Source organism: Myodes glareolus, chromosome 3 (assembly GCF_982192425.1).
Source record: "Myodes glareolus chromosome 3, mMyoGla1.1, whole genome shotgun sequence".
In the NCBI taxonomy this organism is placed as follows: Eukaryota; Metazoa; Chordata; class Mammalia; order Rodentia; family Cricetidae; genus Myodes; species Myodes glareolus.
The window spans coordinates 29,955,447-29,983,316 of NC_142028.1; the positions used below are offsets into that span (position 1 = coordinate 29,955,447).

The 27,870-nt window shown below is 50.5% G+C and overlaps 1 protein-coding gene across 12 annotated transcripts in view; it reads left to right on the forward strand.

Moving 5' to 3' along the window:
- The window catches only part of Mical3 (microtubule associated monooxygenase, calponin and LIM domain containing 3), a 182,780-nt gene that overhangs the window by 115,517 nt on the left and 39,393 nt on the right, over positions 1–27,870 (forward strand). For 7 of the 12 annotated variants that reach the window (XM_087904290.1, XM_087904294.1, XM_087904292.1 and 4 more), the window contains 3 exons: positions 19,263–19,458; positions 24,819–25,054; positions 26,530–26,619. In XM_087904290.1, coding sequence (XP_087760416.1) covers positions 19,263–19,458; positions 24,819–25,054; positions 26,530–26,619 — 522 coding nt within the window. Of the gene's footprint in view, positions 1–17,531; positions 17,557–19,262; positions 19,459–24,818; positions 25,055–26,529; positions 26,620–27,870 lie in introns of all 12 variants that reach the window. The other 5 variants (XM_087904295.1, XM_087904296.1, XM_087904300.1 and 2 more) reach the window with 3 other exon arrangements.

Sequence of the window (27,870 nt, forward strand, 5' to 3'; positions counted from 1 at the left end):
AAAGAATGTCACCGTGCCTGGTGGAGGTCAGAGATCCTCTCCTGGCTTCCTAGGGCCTCTTCCCTTCTAAGGCTGCTGAGTAAAACCCAGCAGAGGGAGCACTGTGGAGCAGCTGGCATCCGGCTGCCTCCCCAACCCTACCACCAGAGCCACAGCTGAGCAAAGGTACTGAGTGGACATTTGTGTCTGCACACCTCTCTCCGTCTGTCCGTACATCTTTGTGTGTATAGGTTTAAGTTCAGTGTATAGGTAGATACTACTTAATGTATACTGTGCCCTAAATAGAAACAGTGAGACTGTTTTTAAAGCTACTTGTTGATCTGAAAGCCATAGGAACTTTTCTCTGGAAGCTTGTCCTGACTTGACCCCAGCCTAGTCAGGATTCCAAGGAAGCTCAGCAGCTAGGCACAATGACATTGGGGGCTTAGACATGGGGCTAGGTCTCTCAGGAGACGGGTGGTACAGAACCCCAGACTCAGGTAATCTGATTTCCTAGTCGGCAAAGCAATAGTCTTGCTGGAATGGGGACCAGAGAATTACAGACACCTAACTTCCCTCAAGTCAACCTGTGGGCTGTGTTGGCTTCCCTGTAGCCATCTCTGCTACCCTGTCTTAGTATTTGCTATGCGTGACTGCTTCCTGCAGCACGGTGGGAACATCTTAGACCCTCTGTGCCACTGAATACTGGCCAGTGAAGTAAGGGACTCACTTTCAATCACCCTACCGTTCCCTTGGGGTGAGGCAGGAGCGGGCGGGGGGGGGGGCAAACAATGCCCAAAGCTGTGTGGTACATAGAAGCCAGAGTGGGGAGGATCAGCTGTGCCAAGGAACACTTTGCCTGTCCACTCTGACCTTCCCTAAAGCTTTTAATTTGCCCTTGTTTTTAATCTGTGCTATTGTGAGTTTTTTTTGGTGTGTTGCTTTGTGAGTTTTTTATTTAATTGTGTAACTTTGTTTTCGCCATTACTGTGAAACTAAGGTGTTGTGCTTTAAGGTGTCTTTGGTTTTTTTGGTTTTTGTTTTTTCACCAATGTTACATTCGTATTTAAGAGAATAAATTCCGAACAATCTGCAGGTTTCTGAGTTTTTCTTTTCTTTCTCTTTTTCGTGATTGGAGCGTGGGAAAGGGGAAAATCAGGCAGGCGTGGGGCATGGGCTGTAGAAGCCACTGTTCCTCAGGGCCCTCATTTTCGCTGAGGATAGGGAGAGCACAGATGGCCATGGGGACCAGGTTACCCACGAGTATGGAGTACGGCTAAAGGAAGACATTGTACGGGGCATGGCACGAGGCAGCCACTGTAAATAACAGTATGAGCCCTCCACCCGTGTGTCACCTGTTTAGGGAGCCAGCATGAGGGACCTCAGGCGAGGCAGATGAAGAATAAGTTTCTACACAGAGCCCAAGTCTACCGAGGGGACATAGAGCCAGGTGCTGTCCTCAGGAGAATTGGGACCAGTTAGATGTCTTCCCCCTCTGTAGATGGGCTTGCTCAGGCGTGGTGACTGGGGTCCCGGTCACATGGGGATCCTTGTTCTTGGCTTACAACTGGAGTCTCTCCTGAGCTGTCTTAGGAGGGACCTGGCTCCTGAGTTCTGTTGTCTAGTTTCGTTGGACTATCCTCAAGCCTGGAGAAGCCAGCCTCTCCTAGTCACACATGCTGCTGCTAACCGGGGAGTCGTGACACTTCTGCCACCTCAGCGTGCCCGCCATGGGAACAGAGGCCAAATAGGGCCCAAAGCGGGCACCTTGGTGGGCGAATTACTCTGTACTGAGTTTACCCTGTTGGGACATCTGGGTGTTGTTCCTTGCTGACATATACCCAGCCAGCAGCAGACCTCTGAGAAGCTGAGACATTTTAGCTCCTTTGTGGAGCTGCCCTCCCTGGCACACTAACACACCCCTCTCTGTCTCTGAAATAGGGTTCCTGTGCCTCAAAAGGAAGAAAGAGAGATGGCAGGTACAAAGACTGACCAAGAGCCAGTGTGAGAGAGGTGACATACAGGTGTATGCTCTTCAGACTCTAACCCTTAGCTGCCCTCACCATCCCAGACCTAGTCATAAGGGAATGGAGGCCGTTGTCAGTAGGACCATGTTCTGATTTGCTTAATAGTTAGTGTGACTCTGTGCCAACCCTTGAGAAGATCCTGGAAAACCTCCAAGGGCGCTCAGTTTGTTTCTGAAACGTCTTGAAATTGTTCCTTCTTTTTCCCCCTTTTTACTTTCCCTGACAGTTTCTCAAATTAAGACATTGCCTGGCACAGAGGCTGAGCACAGGCATGGATTGTACAAATGGGCCACTCTCTGTTTTCATGCCAAAATGGCAGGCAGGACCCGAACCCCACATACGGCCCTCTAGAGTGTGCATAAGAGGAAACCATTCAGTGGGGGCTCTTACCTCAGAGCAGATAGTTTTAGGAAGCCTAGATTCCAGCTCTTTCCAGAAAACTCGAGAACCCAAGATGCCAAGCGCGGCCTCTCCTCACAGCTTGCATGCAGCTAAGCACCTGGCAAGTGCTAACAAGTAGATAAGTCATGAAGAATGAGGGTAAGGGCCCTGCTGATATTTGGACCTAGGCTACGTCACGGGCCTGCTTGCCTGTTGTTCATATCCCCACCCAGGGTGTTTACCGAGTGTCAGCCTCCTGCTTTACAATCACCCATTGTCTCCTCGTGACATAGTTCCAGAGGGTGTAGGACTGATTGTGTAAAAGCATAGCTGTACACCTGAGGAAGGGAGGCGGACCTCTAGGCATAGGGAGCAACTTCAATTACTTCCGGGTGCTAGCAGCCACGTGGTCACCATCTCCCTTTCACTTCCTGCGGGCCATCTTTTTCTCAGTTTTGCTCAAGTGGTTTGTAAACATTTTTTGAGAGAGTCTGAGGTGCTTTAATGAGTCTTTAAGGACAGTTGGCAAGCGATTAAATTGCTGTCGACATTGAAGCTTTAAGTCAAGCTGACTGAGCTCACTCAGCCCTGCCTTCGTTTTTTTTCCTCCCAACGGAATGCTCAAACTATAGGCAGAATGTTCTTCCAGCAGTGAATGTCTACACCCTTCTCAGTTGGTAGGGGAGGTTCAGGGAAACTTAAAGGAATGCAGGGCTGCGGGTCTGACTGCTCCAGACTCTGGGGCATGCGGGGATAATCGCCTGTAGGGTCTGTAGGGGTGGAATCGGGACTTCTGTTGGCCTCTTCTGGTTTCTTTGCTTTACCTCTTTTCTGTAATTAGTTCTTTTTTTTAAAATATTTATTTATTTATTATGTATAAAATATTCTGTCTGTGTGTGTGCGCCTGCAGGCCAGAAGAGGGCACCAGACCCCATTACAGATGGTTGTGAGCCACCATGTGGTTGCTGGGAATTGAACTCAGGACCTTTGGAAGAGCGGGCAATGCTCTTAACCTCTGAGCCATCATCTCTCCAGCCCCCCTGTAATTAGTTCTTTGTCATTGTACTCTAATTGTGTTAAGTCGCCCACAGTGACATGTAAGTGGCTACCTTCCTCCTTTTGTGACTCTGTGAGACACCAGGAACGGCCCCTCTTCATCACAATTACCGCATAGGAAGTGTACCCTGATTCCTTGTATGTTGTCACCTGTGATTGTGTGTCCTTAGTAGTTACTTTATGTTCAGCTGTCCCTGTCATCAGAACCCACCGTCTTTGTACCCCGTGTCACGTACCTTCCTGAGACTCTAAGGCGGACTGGCTGCTAGATTTGACACTCAACGTTAGCATACCTCTTCCAAGACTTGTTCCTTGAGAAAGGTGATCTTGGCAACAGGTGCTCCTTCATGTAGAAACAATTACAGTGTTGAGACTCGGTGGGTCTTGCTTTTCCTCAGCAAACACATGGCAGGTATTCAGAGAAAGTTCTAGGAGGAGAATCTGTCCCCTTGGCGTTCGGCCTCTGCTCACATTGAAACTTGAAAACTGAGAGCTGTGATTTAGACTGACTGGAACCCTGGGGAAGGGAGCTCATCTCCAGGAAGCGACATTGGGCACCCCTTAAAGGAGATTATAACAGCTGTGCGTGCTTGTTTCACCCTTTTCTAGAACTGCCAAAATCTAGAGAAACAGGTTAGAGAGGGCAGCTGTGTGGTTCCTCTTCCACTGTTCCACCCCGCCCCCCCAGACCAGGTTGGTAGGTTCTGTGTAAAGGGCCAATGCTCTCCCCTAGAGTTGAGTCTGATGAACATGACCAAGCCGCCAGCTTCCTTCCTCTGGGTTCGTCTTCCTGGGGAGTTGACCCTGGCAGGCACGCAGTGATGCTGTGACACAGGAAGGTGGTTCCAGGCAGTCCTGGCGTGAGTCTGTGGAACCTCCGAGAATTGGCTGTACTGGTGTGGGGTGAGGGGACTGACTAACACAGAGTGCGCAAAGCCCAAGCCAAAATCTTCCCGTTTGTACATTGCTGAGAGCCAGGAGCAGTCTTTGGGGTTGGGTTCCGCAGCTCCTGGCAAAGAACTGCCTGTCTTTGCAGCCTTTCCCGATGAGAGACAGTCCTCAGAAGCACTGTAGAAAATTGGAGGTGTTCTGACCCCTGTAGTCTCCCTCCGTGACTGACGCTGTTCAATGTACCCATCACTCCAGGTCACAGAAAGCAGAGTCGGAGGCTAGCTATACAGCTGGATGACAGAGTGGTTGTTTAGGGGTAGAAGCCCTAGGTCCCGTCTATCAAAAATTAAAATAAGATAATAAGATGGAAAAGAAAATGATCCCTAAATCAGATCTGGTAGCTTTAATCTAGCATTCAGGAGGCTGACATGAGACGATTGATATGATTTTGAGACTAGCCTGTGCTACATAGTCAGCGCCACACCAACTGTATAGCAAAACCCTATCTCTAAAAGGAAAAGGAAGACCAAGTAGAGGAGTTGGAATGCCCATAAAGGTAGTGATGGCAGCAGTGCCCATGAGGAGCACTTGCTGTACACCGGACGCCGTCTGAGTATTCTATACACCGGACGCCATCTGGGTGTTCTATACACCGGACGCCGTCTGGGTGTTCTATATACCGGACGTTCTATGCACGGGACGCCGTCCAGGTATTCTATGCATCGGATGCCGTCCGTCCGGGTATCCTATGTACCGGACTCTGTCCAGGTATTTTGTATACCGGACGCTGTCTGGGTATTTTATATATGCTCACTAAGCCCTACTCTGGTCTGTGTTAGAACCGGGTGCAGAAACGAGGCCATGTAGCCGAGGAGCTGTGATCAGGATGTGCCTGTGTGGCCCTTGTGTGCGCAGCTTCCCTTTGTCCCTACTCTGTCATCTCACACTCAAGGCACAGGAAAGAAGAGCTCTTCTGTACAGCAGGAGCCTTGCACTGGGATTTCTGTGAAGGTGTGGGTGCCCCCATAAGTCAGCAAGGATGTATCTCTTTATTACAGGAAATAAACAGGGTCCCCCTCCCCTTTTTTAAGCAATGATTCCCAGTGTTGGGAACTTGCCAGTGGGGAGCTCAGAAGACAAAAGGACAAAGGGTTTCATCACTGATATATAAGAGGATCGTCAGACAGGAAGGGAACATTCAGAGCTGATTGCATTACCTGGGAGCTGAGTGTGAAGCGGAGTCATGTCCCCAGTACTCCAGCCAAAGGCTGTAGAGCTCCCGGTACTGGAACAGTGTGCACCCCAGGGGTGCCCATCCTGCCAGCAGGCTTAGAGACCCGTTGGCTTCACTTTTCTGGTTCTCTACCTCTCATTTTCCTTTTTCAGTGCTGAGGATAGAACCTAAAACTTCAGCCATGCCGGGCAAGTGGTACCCATGTGCTGCTGAGCCAGCTCTCTGTCATCCCTTTGTAAAACATCCCAGCAGTGCTTTCCAACTGCCATTCACAGTCCCCATGAGAAGATGCTCTCCCTGGCTCTGGGCTCTGAGCATGGGGAAGGAGAGATGTGTTTCTATACTGACAGTTTGTGACAAATCACCTGTGGCAAGAGAAAAGACAGGAGAATTCTTCCTTTGTTAGGTGCTGGGCATTGCCCTTGGGGTCTCCTGCTTGCTCAGGACACACTCTACCAGAGAATCACACCCGAGCCTCTGGAAATTAGTCTCTTTAGGCTTGAACCAGTTTGGTTTCAGAGCACTTAGCGTAACCGTCTGCTAAATGTTTGGCTGGGTGTCCACATGTTATCCTTGTGAGCAACTTTGGTTGGTTTTACCCTGTTGGGCGAAATTTGGCCAGGCATAGGATGTTTTCAGGAAGTCTCCTGAGCATGCACAGACATGGCCTTGCCCTCCCCTTAGAAAGGCATGCCACGACACAGAGCCTCGGAGCTCCTAGGCAGAGTGTACTTGGGAGATGGAAGAAAGAATAACAGGATGCAAAGAGGAAGCTGGGTTTTTCCACAGGGTGTCCACAGTCCCTCCCGGGTGTGGCAAGAGGGCCTGTTATGACATGGGGACTCTTTCCTTCATCACCAGGCCCGTGGCACCCCGAGAGACAGTGGACAAAGAAGAGCAGTTGACTAGATCCATCTTTCAGGCTAGGGAATTCCTCCTTGGGTTCCCACGCAAGTCAGACCTAGACAGAGGGTACGAGTGTTTGAGTAGCCCTACGGGAGATGGGCAGTCACCTTAGGAGGTGAGGTAGGGTGATGAGAGGTCCGGATAGCTTTTATAAGTGCTTGGGCCATGGTCTCGGTGTGCCGCGTTGGTCTGATGTATGCCTTGATCTCTGACGTCTCTGGTTGCCTCTTTCTAGGCACAAACCAAGGGCTCTTTCTTAAGCACGGCAGGCCTCAGCTAACTGCTCCTTTGTATCTTGTCTTTCCATTGGTTGGAGGACTTGGATCAGCACTGTTGAGGAGGGTCTCTGAGCTCATTTCTGTTCCTGCTGCACACCCCAGTCGAGCCATGCTCTAAACTAGATGACTGGGTGACCTGTTTCTGATGAGCTTAGAGGTCATTTGATAGTGCTTCTAAGCCAGGGTTCCTCCAGCTCAGCACTGTGGGCATTTCAGACTGGATCGTTTTGGGGGGGCCTATCTTGTACACTGCAGTCTCTCTGACTTCTCCCATTAGGAGCCAGTGGCATCCTCCTGCCTAAACTGGAATGAGCAATGTCTGTAGATGTTTACCAGGTGACCCCTGAGGAAGAAGTCAGGCTGTGAGGACATCATTGATAGTGCACACCTTGTAGAAAGTCAAGGACAAGAGGGGGTGGGGATAAGGAAGGTAGACATAGACTGTCACCATCCACAGCAGACCCTCTGGGTTTTACTGCCCGCTCCTATGTAAACTATGATCATGTCTTCCAGTATGCGCATGCTCACTCGCACAGAGCCCCCACACTGATGCTGTGTGCTAAAAGACACAGATAGCCACACTTTAGTTAGAAACCAGAACTGAACCTGAACCCCAATGGGTTACCCCTGCCCCTACAGAATGTGTTCATCCCCTGTGGTGACCACTCCCTCAGAGGGCTACAATTACCCAAGTAGAACAAACTTAGGTCTGAAGACAGTGGCTTCGTTTGAGCTGCTGACTGCCCCTGTTGTGTACGTTGTCCATTCGATCTTCAGCCGTGACCTTCCTGCGCCTCGTTTCCCCTCTGTGGGGAAAGTGGGGAGGGAAGCCTCCTGCTCCTCTCTCTGTCTGAATAAGACTCTTGAAAAAAGCAAAACAAAAAAGATGGGCTAAATCAAATTAATCTTGGTTGTCTAGAAGCATCTCAGGGATTCAAGTATGATCATCTTCAGTAGAGATTCCAGAAAGTGGCAGGACAGTTGGAATGGAAGGCCAGATTCGGAGTGGTTCTACTGGCTAGCTCAGGTGTTCCCTCTGGGGTCTAGGCTCCCTGTGGGGCCAGGCAAGATTGGCAGCAGAAAGAGACACGTCAGAGAAGGGGTTTTTAGTCTACAACCACGGTGGGCCAGGGATGTTGAGCTGTTCTGGATACCAGCTCTGTTGGAGATAGTTAAATATGGGCAAGTGTTCGCCAAAATCCGGCCTTGCTTTTCCTTCAGCCTGCATGGATAGCATGTGAAGTCACCAGCCGATTCCATGATGCCAGGGGTGTAAACAATTCCTAATAGGGTTTACATCAAACTAGATCTATCTATGTCCGACCCAGGAAGAGCCTTTTACAGTACCCACCATTCTAGCCGAGCCAGGGTGATTCACAGTACTGAGACCTCTCTGGGTCTGTACTAGCCCGATACACAGCTCTCATGCCTGAAGCCTGGGGCCACCTCATGGCCCATTTGCCGGAGCCGAGGGTTCCTCCTTAGAATCAGTGCATGAGTGTGGTACAACTGCGGTGCCCAGCTCCTCTCCTTAGTAGCGTTCACAGGACAGGGTCTTCCACAGCCTGGAACAGTGCACTCTTGGTCCCTTGGCTTGAGTTTTCCGAGTCTGTTTGCTTGTCTGGACCCTAACAGTTCTTTCCTAGGCCGACCCCAGTGCCCTTCTAATCAATGAAAACAGAAGCATAGCACGTGAGTGTCGGGTGGACGTCATGGGTGTTGCTAGCGGAGGTTTTCGTTCCTTCCCAAAATTAAACCTGGCTCGAGAGTGCTGTGTATGAGATCTTGTGTCTTTAAAGGGGAACAAAAGGGATAAGAGAGGCCAATGCCTCTTTCAGAGTCTTTCATTGACTTATCTGTTAATCCCAAGATCTTATAAATCAGTTTCATGAGCCAAAACCAAATCTAATCTGGGGCTATATAGCTAGCAATATGTGCACTATGGCAGAACTAGCCTTTGACGTGGACTGGCGATGTCAGAAGTGCCCTGGCTGCGGTGTGACTCAGTGGTGGAAGACTTGCCTAATGGACACCACAGAAAACACCTGGCATCTTGGGAAAAGCCCATGGGCCCAGACTCCCTTTCTCATTGGTCACAGGCCTGTCCTTCCACCACCTCCTCCTGTTGCTGTTGGTCTAGCTTCTTTCTAGTCATGCAGATTACCTCCTGGAACTAACCCACTGTGACCAAGGCAGCAACTCTAAAATGTGTTCATTAAAGGGCCTTCACGCCAAGTGTGAGCCGTTAACAAATCTGTCAGACTCCTCTTTCCCTGGCCTCCCCTTTTCCCCTGGTACCCTCTGTACTATCTAGTGGCCTTGCCCTTCTCCCATGGTGTTTGCATTGGTTCCTGTTGCCTGTGTGCCACCGCGAGAACTACTTCAAAGGCCTTCTTAAGTTCCTATGTCAGGATGGGGAAACTGAGTCCACAATGTAGTTGACTTGATGGTGAGACTAATCGTAAAACACTCCTCTGCTGAGTCCTAGGATGAGAATTTGTACGCTGGTCTTGTGTGGAAGTATCAGTATCTGGCCTCATGTTCTCCTCGGCACCAGGAGCAACAGACGTGGCCAGAACACCTCCCCCTTCTCATCAGGTCTTGTAGTTTGGGGCCTACCCAGGCCATGAGTGGGAGGATAATGGAGAGGAGAGCCTCTGACAGAGCGGGTGGGAGCCGCTCATAGAATTGGGCAGGGACAGACCTGGTAAGCAGAAGGGAAGGACTGATCTTAGCCTGCTGTGATGAGCCAGCCGGCCTTCTCTCCCTGGGGTTATGCAAATCTCAATTGCTCTCTCATGTTTAACTGGTTTGGAAGGCAAAGACACAACAGCAGAGCCCACTGCTTGACAGTTACCTTTTTGTTTTTTTAAGTTCGATGCCATTCACATCAGATTTAAGAGAAAACATTTGCAATTCCTGGTGTTTTGACCACCCCGTACACCAACTCCAAACATGTGGCCCTTTTGTAGTTTGACCTACCTAATGGCTGTGGGTGAGCTGAGATTTATCTGGGAGCCACTACACACAAAAAGCATACTTTCAAGAGAGCTTCGCGATATTCAAGCTGAGTGTTATTGATGGAGGAAAGTAGATTCTGTGCTTTAAGTGATGCCTCCTGGCCTTCCCCAGATATAGTGATATGTGCCAGGATTCCCCGTGGGCCAGATGCTGTAATAATGAGATTACTCAACATTTCATAAGGACGTAAGTCCCATGAGACCATGCAGACAGAGAACCCCTCAGTTCCCTGTCAGCAGCCAGTGATGGGGAGAAAGCAGGAACTGAGGTGCCCTCAACATTCTTGAGATGGCACATTCCAGCCTGAGGCATCTCTGTGGCTTTTCTGGGTACACTGCTGATTTATTCTCTTTGGGGGTCCTCCCCTCAGCCTCTCTGCCATTAGTATCTAACGCAGAATTTCTCAACTCTTTCGATAATCACATAGCTCCGGAAGAGCTGAGTTGCTCCTTGGACCCGGAAAATCTGCTTCTCTCAGTGTTCTCATTTAAAAACAAAACAAAACAAAACAAAACAAAAACCTCAGTTTTCCCATCAGACAAAGGGGCTGGGATGTAGCTCAGTTGGTGGTGTTTGCCTAACATGGAAAGAACCTGAGTTCCATCCCCATCACCAAATAGAAACCGGGCATGGTGGTAGACACCTGTTGATTTTTTAAAGCAGCACTTGGGAGGTGGAGACAGGAGGACCGGGTGTTTAGGTCATTCTCAGCTGCGTATTGTAAGGCCAGCCTGGGATACCGACGTCTCTGTTTCGTTTTGTTTGTTTTATGCCCAGCGTGCTGATAAACATCTCCAATCCCAGCAGTGAGGAAGGCAGGCAGATTTCTGTGTGACTTTGAGGTTATCTTGGTCGACAAAGCAAGTTCCAGGACACCCAGGGCTACAGAGTAAGACCTTATCTCAACTAAAAGAGAAATAAATAAAAATAAAACCACAGCTTTTCCATCAAGTGAGGTGGCTCATGCCTGTGATCCCAGCACTTAGCAGGGAGATGGAGAATTTGAGGTCAGCCTGGGCTATATATAACAAGAGTTTTTCTCGCAAAATCAAAGCAAACAAAAAGAGTTACCCCAAGTGAAGAATATTTCATGTATAAAGGGGTAGTTAAAACAGCCTTCCATGCTAAATATGATGGCATATTCCATTAATAACATCACTCGGGAAGCAGAGGTAGGAAGATCTCTTTGAGTTGGAGGCCAACCTGATCCATAGTTAGTTCCAGGCAGCCGGAGCTTTAAAAAGAATCCATCTTTGGATGGGATTGTAGGTGTGTGATGGAGTGCTTGCTTCCTGTGGATTCACCTTCCCCAAAGCATCCCTACTGTACTGGATGAGAGGAAAGATGCTAGCTTTGAAACTCTTGCTGAGCACTTAGTCTTCACATCACTGAGACCCAGATATTGATCCAAATTCTAGAACCTTCGAAGCATAAACATCTCAAGTGGAAAATCCCTTACCAAGAAACTGTCACACACGAAGTTATTTATGCTATCACACAAAGTATCCTTAAGCAGTGTTGATGAGGTAAATATGAATCATAAATAAATTTTGTTATCATCAGGTGTTCATTATCTGTAAACCAAAAACAGACAAAGAACCCTATATCTGGGACATTTCTGGTCTCAACACAAGGGACATTCAACCTGTTTACAAGGTTTGAAGTGGCAGCTTGAGTGGCAGTTTGAAGTGGTTTGAGGTTTACAAGGTGGCAGTTCAGTGGCGTTTGTAGATGGCCTCTTGTCCTGCCTCACGTGGGAGGTAACTCCGTAAACGCTTAGCCCTTCACCTGCCTCCCAAGAAACACCCCTTGCACTTGGGAGGGTAGCTGTGCGCAGGAGTGTCACTTTACCGGGCCAGTGCCTGGGAAGTGTCTGTTCCACACGCAGCTTGGGTGCTTGCTGTCTTGGTGTCCTCTTAGGATCAGAAAGTAGCTGTGGAAAGTAAAAAACCGTGTGAGCTCATCAAGCACCTGGTGTGACACATGACTACAGACGAAAGGAGGAAAGGGAGGCTGCCCGCATCGTAATTACCTGGGGAAGGCCTCTGCAGGCTGCAGGGGCCTTCAGCCCTCTCCTCCGGCAACACCGAGGAACATGGGCCACCTGCATGGTGAAGTAGTCCTGAGGCAGGGAGGGACCATGTTTTGTTTTGGGACTGTCGGCCACGATGCTTCCCAGTGGGCTGCTGTTCGTTCTGTTTTTTTAGATAGCTGAGCGGGACTCCTGCATGGACAACTTTAGCTCAAAACAAGAAAGGGGGTGAACTGATGTCCAAGTTGATTCTCTATGTGAGCAGCCCAACCCAGGTCCCTGGAGCCTAGCTGCAGCTTGTTGCTGATAGGTTTTATATTGTTTTGCTTTGATAGGGAATCTTTTGTTTTGACTTTGTTTCTTCCTGTATGAACCAAACACCACACACACACACACACACACACACACACACACACACACACCTGTATTACCCAGACTGTCTCCAATGCCTGAGCTCAAGGGATTCCTCCTGCAGCTGGGATCAGAAGCCCCTGGCACCACCCATGGCTCTGTCTGCAGGTTTATGTTTCAGAGAAGACAGAGCCTGGCAGCCAGGCTGCATTCTAAGTAAGACCATACCATGGTTCTCTTCTAGAATGACCACACTTCAGATGATTTGATCTGTAAATCCCAGTGTATGAGGAAGCATGAGGAAATGCAGAACAATTCCTAGTGGAGCTGGGAAAGACTGAAAATGGAATCCCTTCTGACCAGAGCAGGGAGGAAGTAAAACTGAGGCCTTGCAGCGATGGCGGCATGGTGAGGACAGGCTTCCAGTCTCTGGTCCCTTTGAACCAATGTCACTCTGGATAGAGTCTAGAACATGCTGTCAGCCAGGTAGCTTTTTCTGCTGGAGTTCCTGCCCTTAACATCTCCCCCAGAGACCTTGTAGTTCAGACCATGTGGATACATTCAGAGAGCCATGGAACAGTTAGCCATGGTTCTGAAAGAGAAGTCTTAGCCCAGAGCTCCAAGCAACGTTTGATAAAAGGAACAGAGGGTGTTGGAGGTGGGTCTCCGTGGCAGGGGAATGCTTTCTATTAGCCAGACTCTGAGTTCAATCTTTAGCACCCAAAAAAGAGAATTGAGGCATAGCAGACCAGTGTATCACAGACAGACCAGTCTCTTCAGGCCAGTGTATCACAAATGGATCAATCTTTTCAGGCCGGTGTATCACAGACAAACCAATCTGTCCAGACCAGTGTATTGAAGATGGTCAGGTCATTTCAAGGCACAGAGCCACTTCTTACCGTGGCTCCACCTGACATTCTGAGTCATCAGTCCCTCCTAACAGCTGTGTGACAGCATATTCCATCCGAATGCAGGTTCCCCTGGCACAGAGGCCCAATTTGCTGGCTATGGCACTAGATGCTGGTGGGGGGCAGGGAGTGTGAAGATGGATAGAGCTGGTGGTTGGGTGAATGGATCCTAGCAGCCACGTTACTTTAGATGGGGCAGGATGACACCAAAGGAGACCTGTCTGGATTCCTTGTGCCTTGTCCCTGCCTCTCAGCAAACTCCATGTCACTCAGGCTTCCCCAGCAGAAAAAGGTGACGTCATCCAAACATAAAATAGTTACCAAAGGATAGAAGGGGAGAGAGGTAAGATAGACAAACCCAGTACCCGTGAGGCCAGAGGGGATGGCCAGGCGTTCCACAGCCAGGATGTCGCCACGTTACCTCATTCAAAAATAACTAGAAGGGGTCCAAAAGGCCCCAATACACAGGAAAAATGTTTGAGAAGGTGGAAATTATACTTTGTTTATATGTATGGAGAGATCATACTGTACCCCATAAATAGGTGTAGTTGTTAATGGAGTTTTATTAGAGGGAAAAAGGAACTGGGGAAACATGAATTCAGGACAGAGGAAGAGAAAGCTTCCAGAGGGCTTGTATGGTACCCACAGGTGCTTAGAACCCCCACCCAGCACTGCAGGAAGGCCAGGGAGAGGGCAGGGCAGGAGAGCAGGTGCCACTGAGGCCCTGGGAACATCACGCTGAAGCCTGTCTGCATCCCTTGCACTCTGTGAATCAGACAGCTACAAATAGAGGATCCTGGCAGCTCCTTCACGTCAGCTGAGAGTAGGTTGTCCTGTTAGCAGGGCTGCTTTGGGGATGATGTATGGAGCTCCTGCGGGTGGTGACTGTTCCAAAACAGAGCCTCAGGTCAGGCCCAGGACCTTTTTCCTATTTAGGATGCAACCAGATCCTGGGAGCTCTTTCCTTTTGGTATGCATGAGGCTGTAATTGGCCTCCTTGTGACCTGAGATCAGCCTGTCCCGACTTAGAGACGAATCAGCCTTGGAACTGGTTCCAGGTCTTTCGTTACACTTTTAGCTGGAAAGTCCCTGCATGGTGGCCACTCTTAAGAAGCATGTGATGTGGAGGGCAGGTGGTCAAGCTCTCCTGACTAGGACAAGCCATACCTTACCTTCTCAGACCAACTCCTGCCAGCCTTACATTTGTTTGCTTGTTTAGACAGTCTCCGTGTGTTACACTGGCACTCCTGGCCCGCACAATCCTACTGCCTTGGCCTAAGTGGCCAGCAAGCGTGGAGGCATTTTCAGTGCCAGGGTTGAGACTGCACTGGTGCTGGCAATTTTCACTCCTTGTCTCTCACAGCTTCTTCTCCCAGGGACTCATCTGTGCTCATGGGAGGGGACGTGCTAGGGTAGTGATGGTGTCGCTGTCACCACAAAGGCCTCCACCGCTCTTTTTTGCATCTGTCTTCACCGTCCGTCTGTCCGATAGCTCCAAGGATGCTCGTCTCCTTGCTTCATTACACTGTGTGTGGACTTGTGCATCCCACTTTGGCATTCTGAGAGGGTTGGGTACCTACCAACATACTCAGAATGTTGTCTTCCCTTTGGGAAAACTGAGCCTCCATGAGACCTAGAACTGGGGATTCCTTGTCTAAGTAATCCCTTGTCAGCAAACGTCCCGGTGAGCTAGAACTTGAGTGGCACTGGGCAGAGGTGGCACTACTCTCTCCATCTTATTGTTGCTGGATGTGTGGATGGGTTGGTTGGTTGATTTTGAGGCAGGGTCTCTGGCCCAAGTCAGCCTGAACTCCCTGTGCAGGCTTGCCTTGAATTTCTAATCTGCTAGCACACTTGGTTTTTGTGGTGCTTGGGATTGAGCCCTGGGGCCTCATGAGTGCTCAGCCAGCTGCCTTCCAGGTGTGCTGCATTCCCAACCCTTTACCTCCCTCCAGCCTACTTTGATTTTAGTTTGTTTGTTCGCTTTGTTTGGTTTGCAGCAGGGTCTCACAATGTAGCCCAGGCTGACCACGAACTTGCAGGGCTCTGTTTGTCTCTGCTTCCCAAGTGCCGGGATTAAAGGCGTGGGCTGTAACACCGAGCTCCACCTTCATTTTCGTTTGAGGACTTGGCTTTTGAGACAGGGTCTTGCTATGCTGCCCAAGGTCGTCTCCCTGCTCCTGCCTCAGCCTCCTGAGGACTGGGAGTATAATGGCAAACCACAGTCACGCCTTCAGCCTGATCTTTGCAAACTCTTCAGCAAGATACTTAAAGTTAGCAGAGCATTCTTCCTGCCGCCCCCAAGTGGAAATGGCCTGAGTGGGTCTGACTCCAACTGCCGCTTCCTGTTGTTTAGCCGTCCTCCTCCTAGAGTCTCAGGCTAGGGGCTTGGACTGCCAAGTTCTGATGCTTGATGATCCGTCAGTCTGCAGTTTGGAGAATCTCAGGAGAAATAACACCAGGTAGAGGGCGGGATGCCTGCCATACCAGGCTCCAGCTTCTCTGTTGTAAGATATTGTCTTATATAAAGAGAACCACAGGGGAACAGTACAGTGAAGCCTTGAAAGGGAGAGAGGACTCAGACTCTGCGAGTGTCTTCTCCTTGTGTTCCAAGTCCAGGGACAGCATGGTGGTCATTTGAGTTGTCACTGTCCTCCTGAAGTTCAGTTCTCATTTCACCCAGGATGTGTGACTCCAGGCACCTCGTGTCTGCAGACCTCAGACACCTGGTTTACGGATTGTAATGCCAGTCTCGCGTGGGTTTTCTAAAGCTGCTTGGCTATCCAGTCCTTCGGCAGACCTTCCCTGAATACCTGGGACACGACACTGCTTCCTTAGGTCTCTCATGGCGGCACGATCATGCGTCTGTCGTAATACCTAATAACTTACGCCTGACATGCTGTCCACAAGTCTATGTAAGAGTGGGAAGGGTTTTCATCCACCATCTTTCCCAAGGTTCTAACAGAGTTCCCAGCACACTGCGAACCCAACTTTGCTTCTGAGGTGTATTTCCACATGGGCGTCTGCTCATTCCACCTTGAACTTGCTGGGGTTAGAACTGATGACCGTCAGTTGTTTGCCCCAAAGTGATAGTTTCTCTTCCCATCTAGAAGAAACACTAGCGGTGCTCAATGTTAGTTCTGGGGAAGCTAATACTTGGGGAAGCCAGCTTGCTTCGTGTTTGTTCCTCTGTTTTCCGTGTAAGAGCAATTGTCAGGCTCATGCTGAGAAAGACTCCCACTGTGTGTGGTCCGAGAGTCCTGTGGAGCTCGTGTGCATTGATGAAGGACGGATGAAGCAGCGACTGGGAGCCTGTGCCTTTTTGAGGCCTGGACAGTCTGCTTTCCTTTGGAGAGTGAGGAGGTTCCACTTGTTTGGCTGCCTGCCCATCTCTTGTAGTCTGTGCCCTTAGCTCCCAGACGCGCTCATCTAGCTGTGTGTGTAGCTTGTACTTTCGAGGCTGTGAACTAGGTGTTGAAACATGGAGCAGGGTATTTAAAGATGCATCCGGGGGAGAGAGGATGTGGAGAGGTAAACCCAGGATGCACGGTCAGATCCCATCCGCATACTCTTGCCTGGATCAACAGACTGAGCATCACCTTGGAAGCTGCTACTGTCGGAGAGCCTGGAGCTTGCAGCAGATGCGCTGACGAACCCTGCACTGCCTGTGTTCATAGAAACCCTCCCGTGCTGTGGCAAAGGTTGAAAACTCTGACAGGCTGGGGCTGTAGGTCCGTTCTTGCCTGTCATGCATGAGGCCCTGCCTTCATTCTCCCAGTATTGAGCCAGGTATGGTGGCACACGCCTCTATCTAATCCCAGCACTTGAGAGGCAGGAGAATCATCTTTGGCTATAGTGAATTTGAGGCCAGCCTGGGCTAGAGACCATGTCTCAACAACATAAAGCTGTACACAGCAGAAGTGCCAGCCCTCAGAGGATTTCCTGTCCAACTAGTCAGGATACCAGAATTGCTAAACTCTTTCAGGTCTGCCTGAGAAGACACCAGTCTCCCAAGTTGGGTTGGTGTGGCATCACATATAAAACTCCAGTGTTATCTGTTGGTGCTTAGAATGCAGTGGCAGCCAGGGACCTGCCCTAGTCAGAACCTGTGGCTTGTTCCCAACCCTCTCTCACCTGGGCTCTGTCTTTTTTTTAAAAAAAAAAAAAAACAACAAAAACCAACTTCATTTATTATTGTTGTTGTGTGTGTATGGTGTAAGGATTGTGCCACAGTGCACATACCGAGGTCAAAGGATAACTTTGTGGAATTGGTCTTCTCCTTCCACCTCTGCATGTATCCTGGGGTTGAACTCGGGTCATCAGGAGGCTGTGAAAACTGCTCTGCCTGCTTTGCTGGCCTGCGCCTACCTCTTCTCTGTCGCTTTGTATCTTAAAGCACAAGTGTGCGTGCAATGAGCCCAGGGCTGCCGCTTCTTCCCGTGTTGGGTGACTGAATCTGTGGTCTAGAGTAAATGGGTGTCAACTCCTGTGTGTGAGTATGCACCGCAGGGATGCGTGAATACTACTGGACATTGGGTATGCGGCTTCACTTGTATTTGCTGAGTTCTGCCTTGTGGGAAAAGAAGGTAACCGATAGGCTGGGGATCCAGAGTTGGCACCGTCACACTCATACCAGTCCTGGGAGGCAGGTGTCATCGTGTCCACAGGCCAGGGTAGGACTTTAAGACTGTAGTTTTCCTAAGATCTGTCTGCCATGTTCACCACTCTCGAAGTGGTGGGACCTGGGAGGGCGGAGCCTAACAATGAGGCAGACTAAAGTCTTGTGCCATAGACAACTTTATTCAGAACACCAGCCGCATGAGGAAGTTCTCAGGAGCTCAAGCTGTATACATGCAATCACAAGGACAAGAAAAACATGTTTTTCCATAGAAGCATATAAACAAATAACAATAGCCAGCTGTAATGAATAATCGGGAGTAAACTCCCTCCTATCAGCCACACTTGGGAGGAGCATGAAAACACATTCTAAGCACAATTCCTTGTCCTGAAGAAACAGGTCTCAAGACCCTTGTGTTCTCTAGCAGGCATTTTCTCACAAGCATTCAGAATTCTCACACAACTCCGCTCTTAGACCGTGTTCCAACCCTGCCAGGCACTGGTGCAGTCTTGGTCCAGACCTGAGTTTACCTGAGTGTACCTGTGTGGTGTCATGACACAGCAGACACACTACAGAGTACATGAGGGGTCTGTGAGCAGAACCGGAACGCTAAAGAGTGTCAGAGAGGAGCAGTGCTGGTGAGGACACAGAGCTCCCCCTGTGGCTTGAAGGAGACGAAAGAGACATGGGGGCTTTGTAGGTAATGTTTTAAGTTTTAGAAACACGGTGCAAATTTTCCAAAGCAAAATATTCAAAAATATTGTATTGTTCAAAAGCAAAATATGCTGTAGGAATGGTAGAATTCAAAAAATTCCTCCCAGTGACCCCCGTCATTCTAACAGACGAGCAAAGGTCATTGACGGACGCTCAGATCCCTAAGAGAAAGAATGACAGGGACAGAACACTGTGCAATTTCTAAGTCTCTCCTCATCGCTGTTTACAGGGAAAGTGTGCTTGTGTGCCAGCGTGGGGAATGGGCGCACCCGCCCCCCACGGCCAAGCCTGACTCCATTCTCCACCAAGCAGCCATGCAGAGGGCTCAGCACCACCTCTGTGGCGTGGTTTGATCTACAGAGTGTTTCTCAGATGCATGACGACAAGACAAGGCAGATGCTATGCAATCTGCAGGCCCGCAAGACGCCTTAGCAGGGTGCTGCCAGCCCATCTTGGTGTGAGCCACCAGAAGGACGACACCCTCTCTGTGACTCTCTTAGTCTGTGGTGATGAGAGACCCACCTGAAGGCCCTGCACAACCCCCCCCCCCCACACACACACCCAGTTACCATCACCTGTTAGGTGGTATCAGATGAGGCTGTGTGGTCTCTGTGTCTCCTTCTTAGGGAAGCATTGCCACGCCTACCGTCATCATTTCCTGCCTCAGATCAATCCACAACCCTTCCAGCTTTCAGTTGCCTATGTTCTGACTTCCCGGAAGATTGTGTTATCTTTTCCTGAGAAATGAGTTATGACTGTCCCAGTGGTCAACAGTCCCTCTCTTCCAGCACCAGCTCCCGTCATCCATTGCTGGCATTTCTCTCTGCCCTTCCTCCTCAGAGCTTGCGTGTTTGCTTTCCCCGCAGGTTCCAGCATGAATGGCCTGGAGGAGCCCAGCATCGCCAAGAGGCTGAGGGGCACTCCCGAGAGGATCGAGCTGGAGAACTACCGCCGATCTGTGAGGCAGGTAGAGGAGCTGGAGGAGGTGCCTGAGGAGACGCAGGCCGAGCATAACCTCAGCAGCGTATTAGACAAGGGCACCGAAGAGGATGTGGCCAGCAGGTGAGTGCCGAGCCCATGGTTTGTCTGGCTACTGGGTCCCTGGATTCAGCTGACAGCAAAAGCGCTTGATGAGCAAGGGAATCTGAACCCGTTTGATTGGGCTGCTATCTTGGGTCTTCTCAGCTGTGAAGCAGGCAAGTCCCTCAGTTTCCTCATCTATAACGTAATACCACTCGTGTCTTCCTCAAATCAGTGTGAAAGTTTAGGATAGGTTCGAACACCGTGTTTAAATCAGTCCTTAGCATGTTTAAGTGTTTGGAGTTTCCTCTGTGTGCTCCTGACCATGTATGTGTTCATGAGAGTCCTAGGAATAGATGTGGGCCGTGTGTTTTGTCCTCTTGTAGGGGAGGAAACTGGTGGTAACTAGGACAGGACCTGAAATTCCAACTCAGACTTCTAGGTCCAGGCCCTGGGTCCTTACTGCCTGCTCTCCACTATTCTAAAGAATACTCAGATGCTGGAAAGATGACTCAGTGGTTAAGAGCACTTGTTGCTCTTGCAGAGGACTCAAGTTCGATTCCTAGCACCAACATGGTGGCTCACAGCCTTCTGTAATTCCAGTTCCAGGAGATGTGATGTCCTCTTCTGATCTCTGAAGTCACCAGGCATGCATATGGTGCACAGACATACAGAATGCTCATAAACATAAGAAACTGATAAATCTAAAAAAAATTTTTTTAAAAAATGAAGTCAGCTGTTGTAAGAGGCTGCTTATTTGTTCCCAGCTGCTCAGCCCCAAAATAATCACACAGAAATAATATTAATTAAGTTGCTGCTTGGCCAATCACTATAGCATATTCCTAGCAAGCTCTTACATATTAAATTAACCCATTTCTACTACTTTATATTTTACCAGTTAGCAGCCTGTGTCTTTCTCCTCTGGCCGCTCCATGGCTTCTCCTGACTCCGCCTTCTTTCTCCAGGCATTCAGTTTAGTTTTCCCCACCTACATTTATTCTTTTGCCCTATCACAGACCAAGACAGTTTCTTTATTAACCAATAGTACTCACAGCATACAGAGGAGAATCCCACATCAGTCAGCCAGTGCACCCCTGGAGCAAACAAGTAACTCCTGCAAATGGGACAAAGTTTCAGAGGACTCCCCAAAGTTGATGGCACCAGCAGAGGAGCAAGAGGAAAAGCAGGCCATGAATAAACAGGAGCCCCTCTCCGCCCCTTTTTCAACAGAGGCAGCAAGGAATGCCAGCCCTGACTGACACGCATGTGCGATTTCCAGGGCTGAATGTAGAGAACAATGTGTGCCTTTTTAAGCCCCCTGCATGTTAACAGAATATTGTCAGGGTCAGTGAGACCCAGGGGTGTGGCAGAGCAGACTGGAGTCACTGACTAGCGGCTTAACCTAAGAGTCAAAGCCATTTGATTCTGTTTCCTTCCTATCGCAATGGGAAGGAGCTGAGGAAGTAGTTCGGTTGGTGGTGTGCTTGCCTAACATACACGGAGCCCTGAATTTAATCTCTAGCACTGCATATGGTTTTGTGCTCCTGGTACTTGTGCGGTGGAGGCAGAAGGATGGAAAACTTGAGGGTCATCCTTGCTCCATAAAAAATTTGAGGTCATCTTGCACTACATGAGGCCCAGAAAAATGAAAGAGAAAGGCGGGAGAGAGGGGACCCTGGGGAGCTTGACATCCAACTCCATGGTATCCATCTCAGAGCCGTGTGTCTGGACCAAATCCTTGGGATTACCACCCCGTCAGCTGCTGGTACTGGATCACTGTCAGGTTCCGGGGGAAGCACTGAAGACCTAACTGGGCACACGGCTGGAACTCCTGATTCCCTTACGTCTTAGTTAGGCATGCTCAGCTGTAAGAGAAGCTGTGCAGAAGGATGGGTCACGTGACTAAGGCAGGACATGGGGGGGGGTGCCTGAAAATGAAGGAATCAGACAAGTGAAGTGCCCTGTGCTTCAGAGATCGAACCCACAGCCCAGGCATGCTAGGCAAACACTCTACTGAATTATACATCCAGTCCTCTTTTTTTAAATCTTATTTTGAGGTGGGGTCTCACTCAGGTGCCTAGGCCATTTAAATTCACTTTGTAACCCAGGCAGGGCTTGAACCTGTTACTCTCCTACTTCAGCCTCCCACCCACGTTCCAGGCCCAGCCGAGAAGATGATGATTGGTCGTCCTGGTCCCCATCGCTCTTAGGAGACTGCATCCCTTCGTTAGAAGGAAGAAAGTTGGATGCTTTTGTTGCATTTTTGCTACTGTATGGATCCTCCTCACCTAAAATGTGTCCATTACTGTAGTCTAACGAAGTACACACTGCTGTGGGTTCCTACTCTCTGGCCTCAATAGGCTAGGACCTGAGGTTCAGATGCTGGGGTCAACCGGAGGATCTAAAATGAGCCTTGAGGCTGAGGGTGTAGCTTGCCAGGCATGCATGAGGGCCTGGATTTACGCCTTGACTCTGATGTGATGTAAGAGCTGGGCAGCCCTCACACTGGCCCTAAGGTTCTGTGATAGAGGTAGCAGGAAGGAAGCTTCTACTGGTTCCTGTGGGTTCTCTCTGTCCTCCCTTCAAGGGAGACTGCTTTGCAGGAGCAAATAGAGATGCCTCTGGCAAATGCTTATGCCTCCCGCTGGTAGAGGAAAGTGGGGGCTGACCTTTCCGCTCCTGTTGTCACGCTCTTACAACCCCTAGCTGTCATAAAACTAGCTGGAGTGGCACTAATAGCCATCGTGGGGCGTCATCGTCATCATCACAGAGAGATGTATTCATGCCTAGTACAGCCATCCTAATAACACGACATGGGTGAGGTCAGGCTACACTCAGGTCTCTCCTGGCCTGGCCAGACAAGCCACTGGGCACACTGGGCCATGTGGAGGGACGGGAAGTTTAAGATGAGTGCAGAAGTCCCCGTGTCCTTCAGATGGAGCGGCCGTGAGCGGCACTCATAGCACACGTCATTAACAGGAGGGGAAACTGGTGCAAACACAAACATGGTGGGAGATGCTCAGAACTCGGGGGCCACTCTTTCCATCCTTTCTGTTTCCTCTTCTCTTGGGGTTTGTTCATTTGTTTGTTTGTTTGAGTCATGGTCTTACTCTATAGCCCTGCCAGCCTGGAACTTGTGTAAACCAGGCTAGCCTCGAACATGCAGTGAACCTCATCTCTGCCTTCCAGGGTCTGGCATTACAGGCAGGCGCCGCCACATCTGGCCAGATGTTTACACTTTAAACCACCTCCTCCCAGATCTCTGACACATCACCTAACCCTCCCCCCCGACACACACCTTCTGATATATGTGCCTGGGCTTTCCTGGGTCGCCTGCGCCATCCCCAGTACTCAGACAGTATTGGTGCAAGGAGACCCAGTCTACACTAGCTGAGTGAGTGTGCCCATTGGCTGAGGTGTCGCAGGTCTCAGAATAGTCTTTCTGCAGTATATGGCTGTACACACCTCTAACTCCATCCCTCAAGAGGACTGAGGATTCAGGCCAGCCTGGGCTACATAATGGGGCCCTGTCTCAAGAAAGAAAAAAGAATTCATGAACGAATGAGTGATTGGTTGTAGAGGTGAACAAGCAGTGTCAGAATGGTGTCTGTCTAAGACCCCTGGCCTTCACCATGTACCTGTTAGGCCGGCATCACGTGGCCTTCACCATGTACCTGTTAGGCCGGCATCACGTGGCCTTCACCATGTACCTGTTAGGCCGGCATCACATGGCCTTCACCATGTACCTGTTAGGCCGGCATCACGTGGCCTTCACCATGTACCTGTTAGGCCGGCATCACGTGGCCTTCACCATGTACTGTTAGGCCGGCATCACGTGGTCTACCTGCTGAGCACCACAGCTCCATAAAGCCCAGCCACTTGAGAGAGATGCAGAACTTTCCGGAAGCTGTCATGCTCATGGCTGGGCCCTGTTGCAATGGGAGGAAGGGTCATTAATGACTAACTTGGTGGAACAGAGGCAGAGTGAAGGGGTTGTGCACAGCCTGCAACAGAGATGTCAGTGAGTCCCTCTGAGAAGTTAGTCGCAGACAAGAGGGGATGGATCCTCATTTCTGACAGTTTGCCAGAAGCACCATGGAGCTCAGCTGCTTGAGAGGGACACAGAACTTTCTGGAAGCTATCATGCTTATGGCTAGTGGGGGAAAGATGCTGAGGTTTAGGCTCCGCCATGGAAAGACTTTCTCATGGGAGAGTCCAGGAAACTACCAGACTCAGAACTCCCATTGTCCTGCTCCTGTGGAGTGGGGCCAGCATTCAGGTCCTGGTTTCCATGTGTGATGTCATGTTCGCTCAGACCTGGAACCTTGGAGATTTTATTGGGACTCCATTATGTACATAATAATTTTTGATAGTCTATGTGGTTAATCTAGTCACAGGGCAACCTAAAGCCCCTCTTTCCCCTGTAATAAAAAATGTGGCCAGAGGTCACCCTAGATCCCCTCCCCATCAAAGCTCTCGAAATAAGCGCCATCGCCTGCATTTCAATGTGTGCTTTGACTCACGTGAACGAAGGGGCTATGGGGAGCTAAGCCACCTTCCCGGGAAGCTGAGACTCGACAGCCACCCCACTCCTCATGCTTGTGGAGCTTGGGCCCAGAACTCAGCCCTATGCTTTGTACTAAAAACAGATTTTTTTCCTCCGGCGTGGTCCAATGCCTACCTCTGACAGAGGGCAAAGTGTCCTGACTTGGAAACAAATCGAAACCTCTCCAGCAAAGCCACATGCGACTGCATTCTGCATGTCTACCTTGGCAGGGCCCAAAGGAGAGCAGAGGTCGGACGGAGTTTTGTCTTGGCGGAGTTGGTGAACTTAGACTGCTTTCATCCTGGGCTGAGCTGGCCTTGTGCTGTGAAGGGAACAGATGAGAAGACTGAGGGCGACCCCAGGAGGCGGGGCCTTTTATAGGGTCCCTACTCTCCCTGTGCTGGGTCCTTTACTGCACTTCACCTTGAACACAGAGCTCCCCACCTCCCAAACACACACACACTGACTTCTGCCTGCCAGTTCAGCCTCTTGGGGCTTCTTCTCCATCTTCACCTACCTGTGGCTTTCACTGTAGTCTAGTTGAGTTTCTCCAGCCGAACAATGGCAAGCAAGGACCTTCTCCCCTTTTTTGTTGGTGTGCCCTGAGTAGCTGCTATGCCCCACAGGCCAAGTTTCCCCTTGGGTGGGTCTGCATAGGTGTTGTACATATGTGTCTGTCGTCCTGCCCTGTTAGTGCCTGCCTCGCTGTCCCTTGCCTGGCTGGGGCAGGGTACCAGCCTGGCCTGCTTCCTTTCCTTGCCTTGTTGGGAGCCGCTACCGTGACAGTGGCTTTGGACCTTCCTTCTCCACGGTGCTGTCATTCCTTCACTTGGGCTGTGTGGTTTCTTCCCCTCAGCAGTTCCGAGTCGGAGATGGAGGAGGAGGAAGAGGAGGATGACGATGATCAGCTCCCTACCTCTGACCTGGGCGGGGTTCCCTGGAAGGAGGCAGTGAGGATTCATGCCCTTCTGAAGGGAAGGAGTGAAGAGGAGCTGGAGGCCTCCAAGAACTACGAGCCGGAGGAAGAGGAGGAGGAGGAAGAGGAGGAGGAGGAAGAATATGACGAAGAGGAAGAGGAGGAGTCAAGTGAAGGTCAGGAACATCTCCTCTAGTCCAGACCCCATCCCACCTCCCACCCCTTCGACTGTGTTTCTGGTGTGAGTGTAAGAGGTGTCATGGCTGCCGCCCTCAGGACCTGGGGTTTTCTGGCCCTCACCCTTTCCAGACTTTGGGTGGGATGCAATGTCTGGCAAACTGAGAAATATGTCCCTTGTCTATTTTTAGTTGGAAGTGGAAGGCAGGCAGGGGCTCATCTGAGGACTGTGTCCAAATTAGATTGCTTTCATTTTTCATTTTATCTTTTATCTCTTTTATCCCCCTTCAGTTCCATGTGGAGAACTTTGAGTAAGACAAAGAAAGTTGGCTCCTCTGAGGAGTCGCCCAAGGTGCTTGGGTGACTGCTGCTGTCTTAGGTGCTCACTAGACCCTCCCCAGCCACATAGTCAGTCACCTTTGGGGCCTGAAGCGGGTGTTCAGGTTTTGAGTTTCCAGCCATTCCAGTTGCTTCTCAAGCTCCTCTTGCATTGGACTTGAGATTTTTCTGTTCATCCCCTGTCTGGCTGTGACCTAAAGACATAAGGGACTTGGCTGTGCTGAGACTGTCCTCTTTCCCTGGCTGCAGAGGGCCTGGTGGATGGCTAAGAAGGAGCCAGGACTGGTGGACTCCCCAGGGAGAGCCATGCTCACTTCCCTGGGGACACAGAGCCAAAGGGAGGGACAAGCACGTGTTCTTCCAGCCATGCTTAGGAGTTATTCCTGACAACACGGACACAGAGAGTTAGCTCTCGGTGGCAACATCACCTCCTAGTTGGCCCTGCTTGTCCTAGGATTCTATGTGCTTCCTGCCCAGGGCCATCCCAGTGTGCTCAGGATCAGTACACTTAGTGATGCTCAGGCGTCTCCCCTAAAGAGCATCATCTCTCATCCTCCTGCACCGGCTTCTCTGAAGGCCAAAGTGGAATCTAGGCAGACCCACTCAATTTCATGAGACATGAAGGAGGAATGTGCCGGAAAGGGACTGGACTAGCCAGAGCATGGTTGTTCTCTTCTGCCATGTCTGCCTCACCATGCCGGCCCAGAGCTTCCGTATGCTAACGTTCATCAGAGTGAGTGCATCCCTTCACAGCTGCCACAGGGAAAGACACTCCGTTTGAATCACTTGAGATGCCGTTATCTGTATGTGACAATGACTGCCTAACAGCTTTTAGCCCCCACACCACTCTGGGAAAGTTGGCCCACCTTTCTTTTGTGAAGACTTTACTTCCCAGGCTGGGAAGTTCACAGTTCCTTCAGCCCAGCCCTTGGATGTTCCTTTGTCCCCAGCTTACCTTGCCTCTTTGGGGCAGCACACCTGGATGCCTGTGTGGTCGGGGGCAGGACACTCTCGCAAGCAGCTAGGATAGATAACTCTGCTCTCTGTTCTCTTTCCTCCCTCCATTTCCTCCTCCACTTGTCCCCCTGTGGGATTCTTGGTGCTGTCTGTGGGTGTCTGGCTCCCCCTGCTGTAGAAGGGGAGTATTGCCCCTGGGACAGAGAACTCCTGCAAGGCCAGTGGCTCCAGCATCTCTCAAAGGAAGAAGAAATGGGTACACGTGAAGGTACCCGCTTTGCCCCCTGCCCATCTCTACCCCAGCTCCCTTGCAGTCATCTAAAATGTGCCTCCAAGAGCAGGTCCCACACGGAAAGGTCATTTTAGAAAGCTGCTCACAGAGGCTTTGAGCATACCCAGCTGGGCACCTGTGCTGATGCAGAATAGCGCATGAATCTACAGATTCCCAGCAACAGCGTTTATGGAATGGAGCCCCACCGGCATCCCTGGAGGTTTTGCTCTGAGTTCCCGTTGTTCAGTAAAACCTCGCTGCCCAGCCATACCCCAGGATCTCCGTGCTGCCGGTGCCTCCCCACTCCCACCACACACACACACAACACAGGGCCACGTGTGCTGGCAGAAGGCAGAACCATGCTCAGAGAAAAGGCGTAACTCTTCCCTGTTGCTTAGAAGCTAAAGAAAGGACCAACCTTCTTCTCTGTGTCTCACCGTCCCTGGTCCTGACACAGCCGAGCTGTTGGTGAATTGGCCGTGATCCAGCCCTTGCCAGCACCATCTGGGCAGACAGTCATTGGAGTAGGCTGAGTCTCTAGAGACCAGTAGAGTCTGCGGGGCCGCTCTCCTGTCCAATGTGACGTCCACACGGTAGACTCCGCTCCTGCCTTGCGCCATGTCACACCTTCATGACTTCGTTACGGAGCTGTCCCGGTAGTGACAGGCGGTATCCAATTAGGGGTGTCGGGGTGGGGGAGCATATACTCCCAGATGGAACCTGGCTTCTGGCAGAAGCCCCAGTATCTTCAGTGGCACCTGCTCTTACTGCCTAACTAGCTTGCCCTCCCCTCCTCAGCGCCCACCCCCATGCTCCTTAGTTACTGGCTGTCCCTTTATCTTAACCCTACTGTGTGGCATGATCCAAGCACTAATGAGAGGTCCTGCGGGGCAGGGGCTGCATGTACACTCCACAGGCTCTGCCAGTAAGAGTGTATGAGGGAGCCCTGGCGAGTTAGCTGAGAGGCAGATCTGTGCCCAGAGGGGCCAGAAGGGCTTCCAGTGGAGTTTGTAAGAAAGGAGGGGCTTCCCCCACAGTCGTGGGGGTATTGGCCTCACTCCTGCATGAATGCTGGAGTTCAGGACTTCACAGGACAGATCTCTGCTTCATCCCTAGCTGCCGTCCCCACCCTCAAATGCTGACCGCCTGCTCCATGTCAGTACCCCCGCCACAGCGCCAGCACACAGCCTTGTGGTCTCTGGCCAACGGGCGTGTCCTCTCCGGCATCTGCTTTACTGCAGAGGGTGA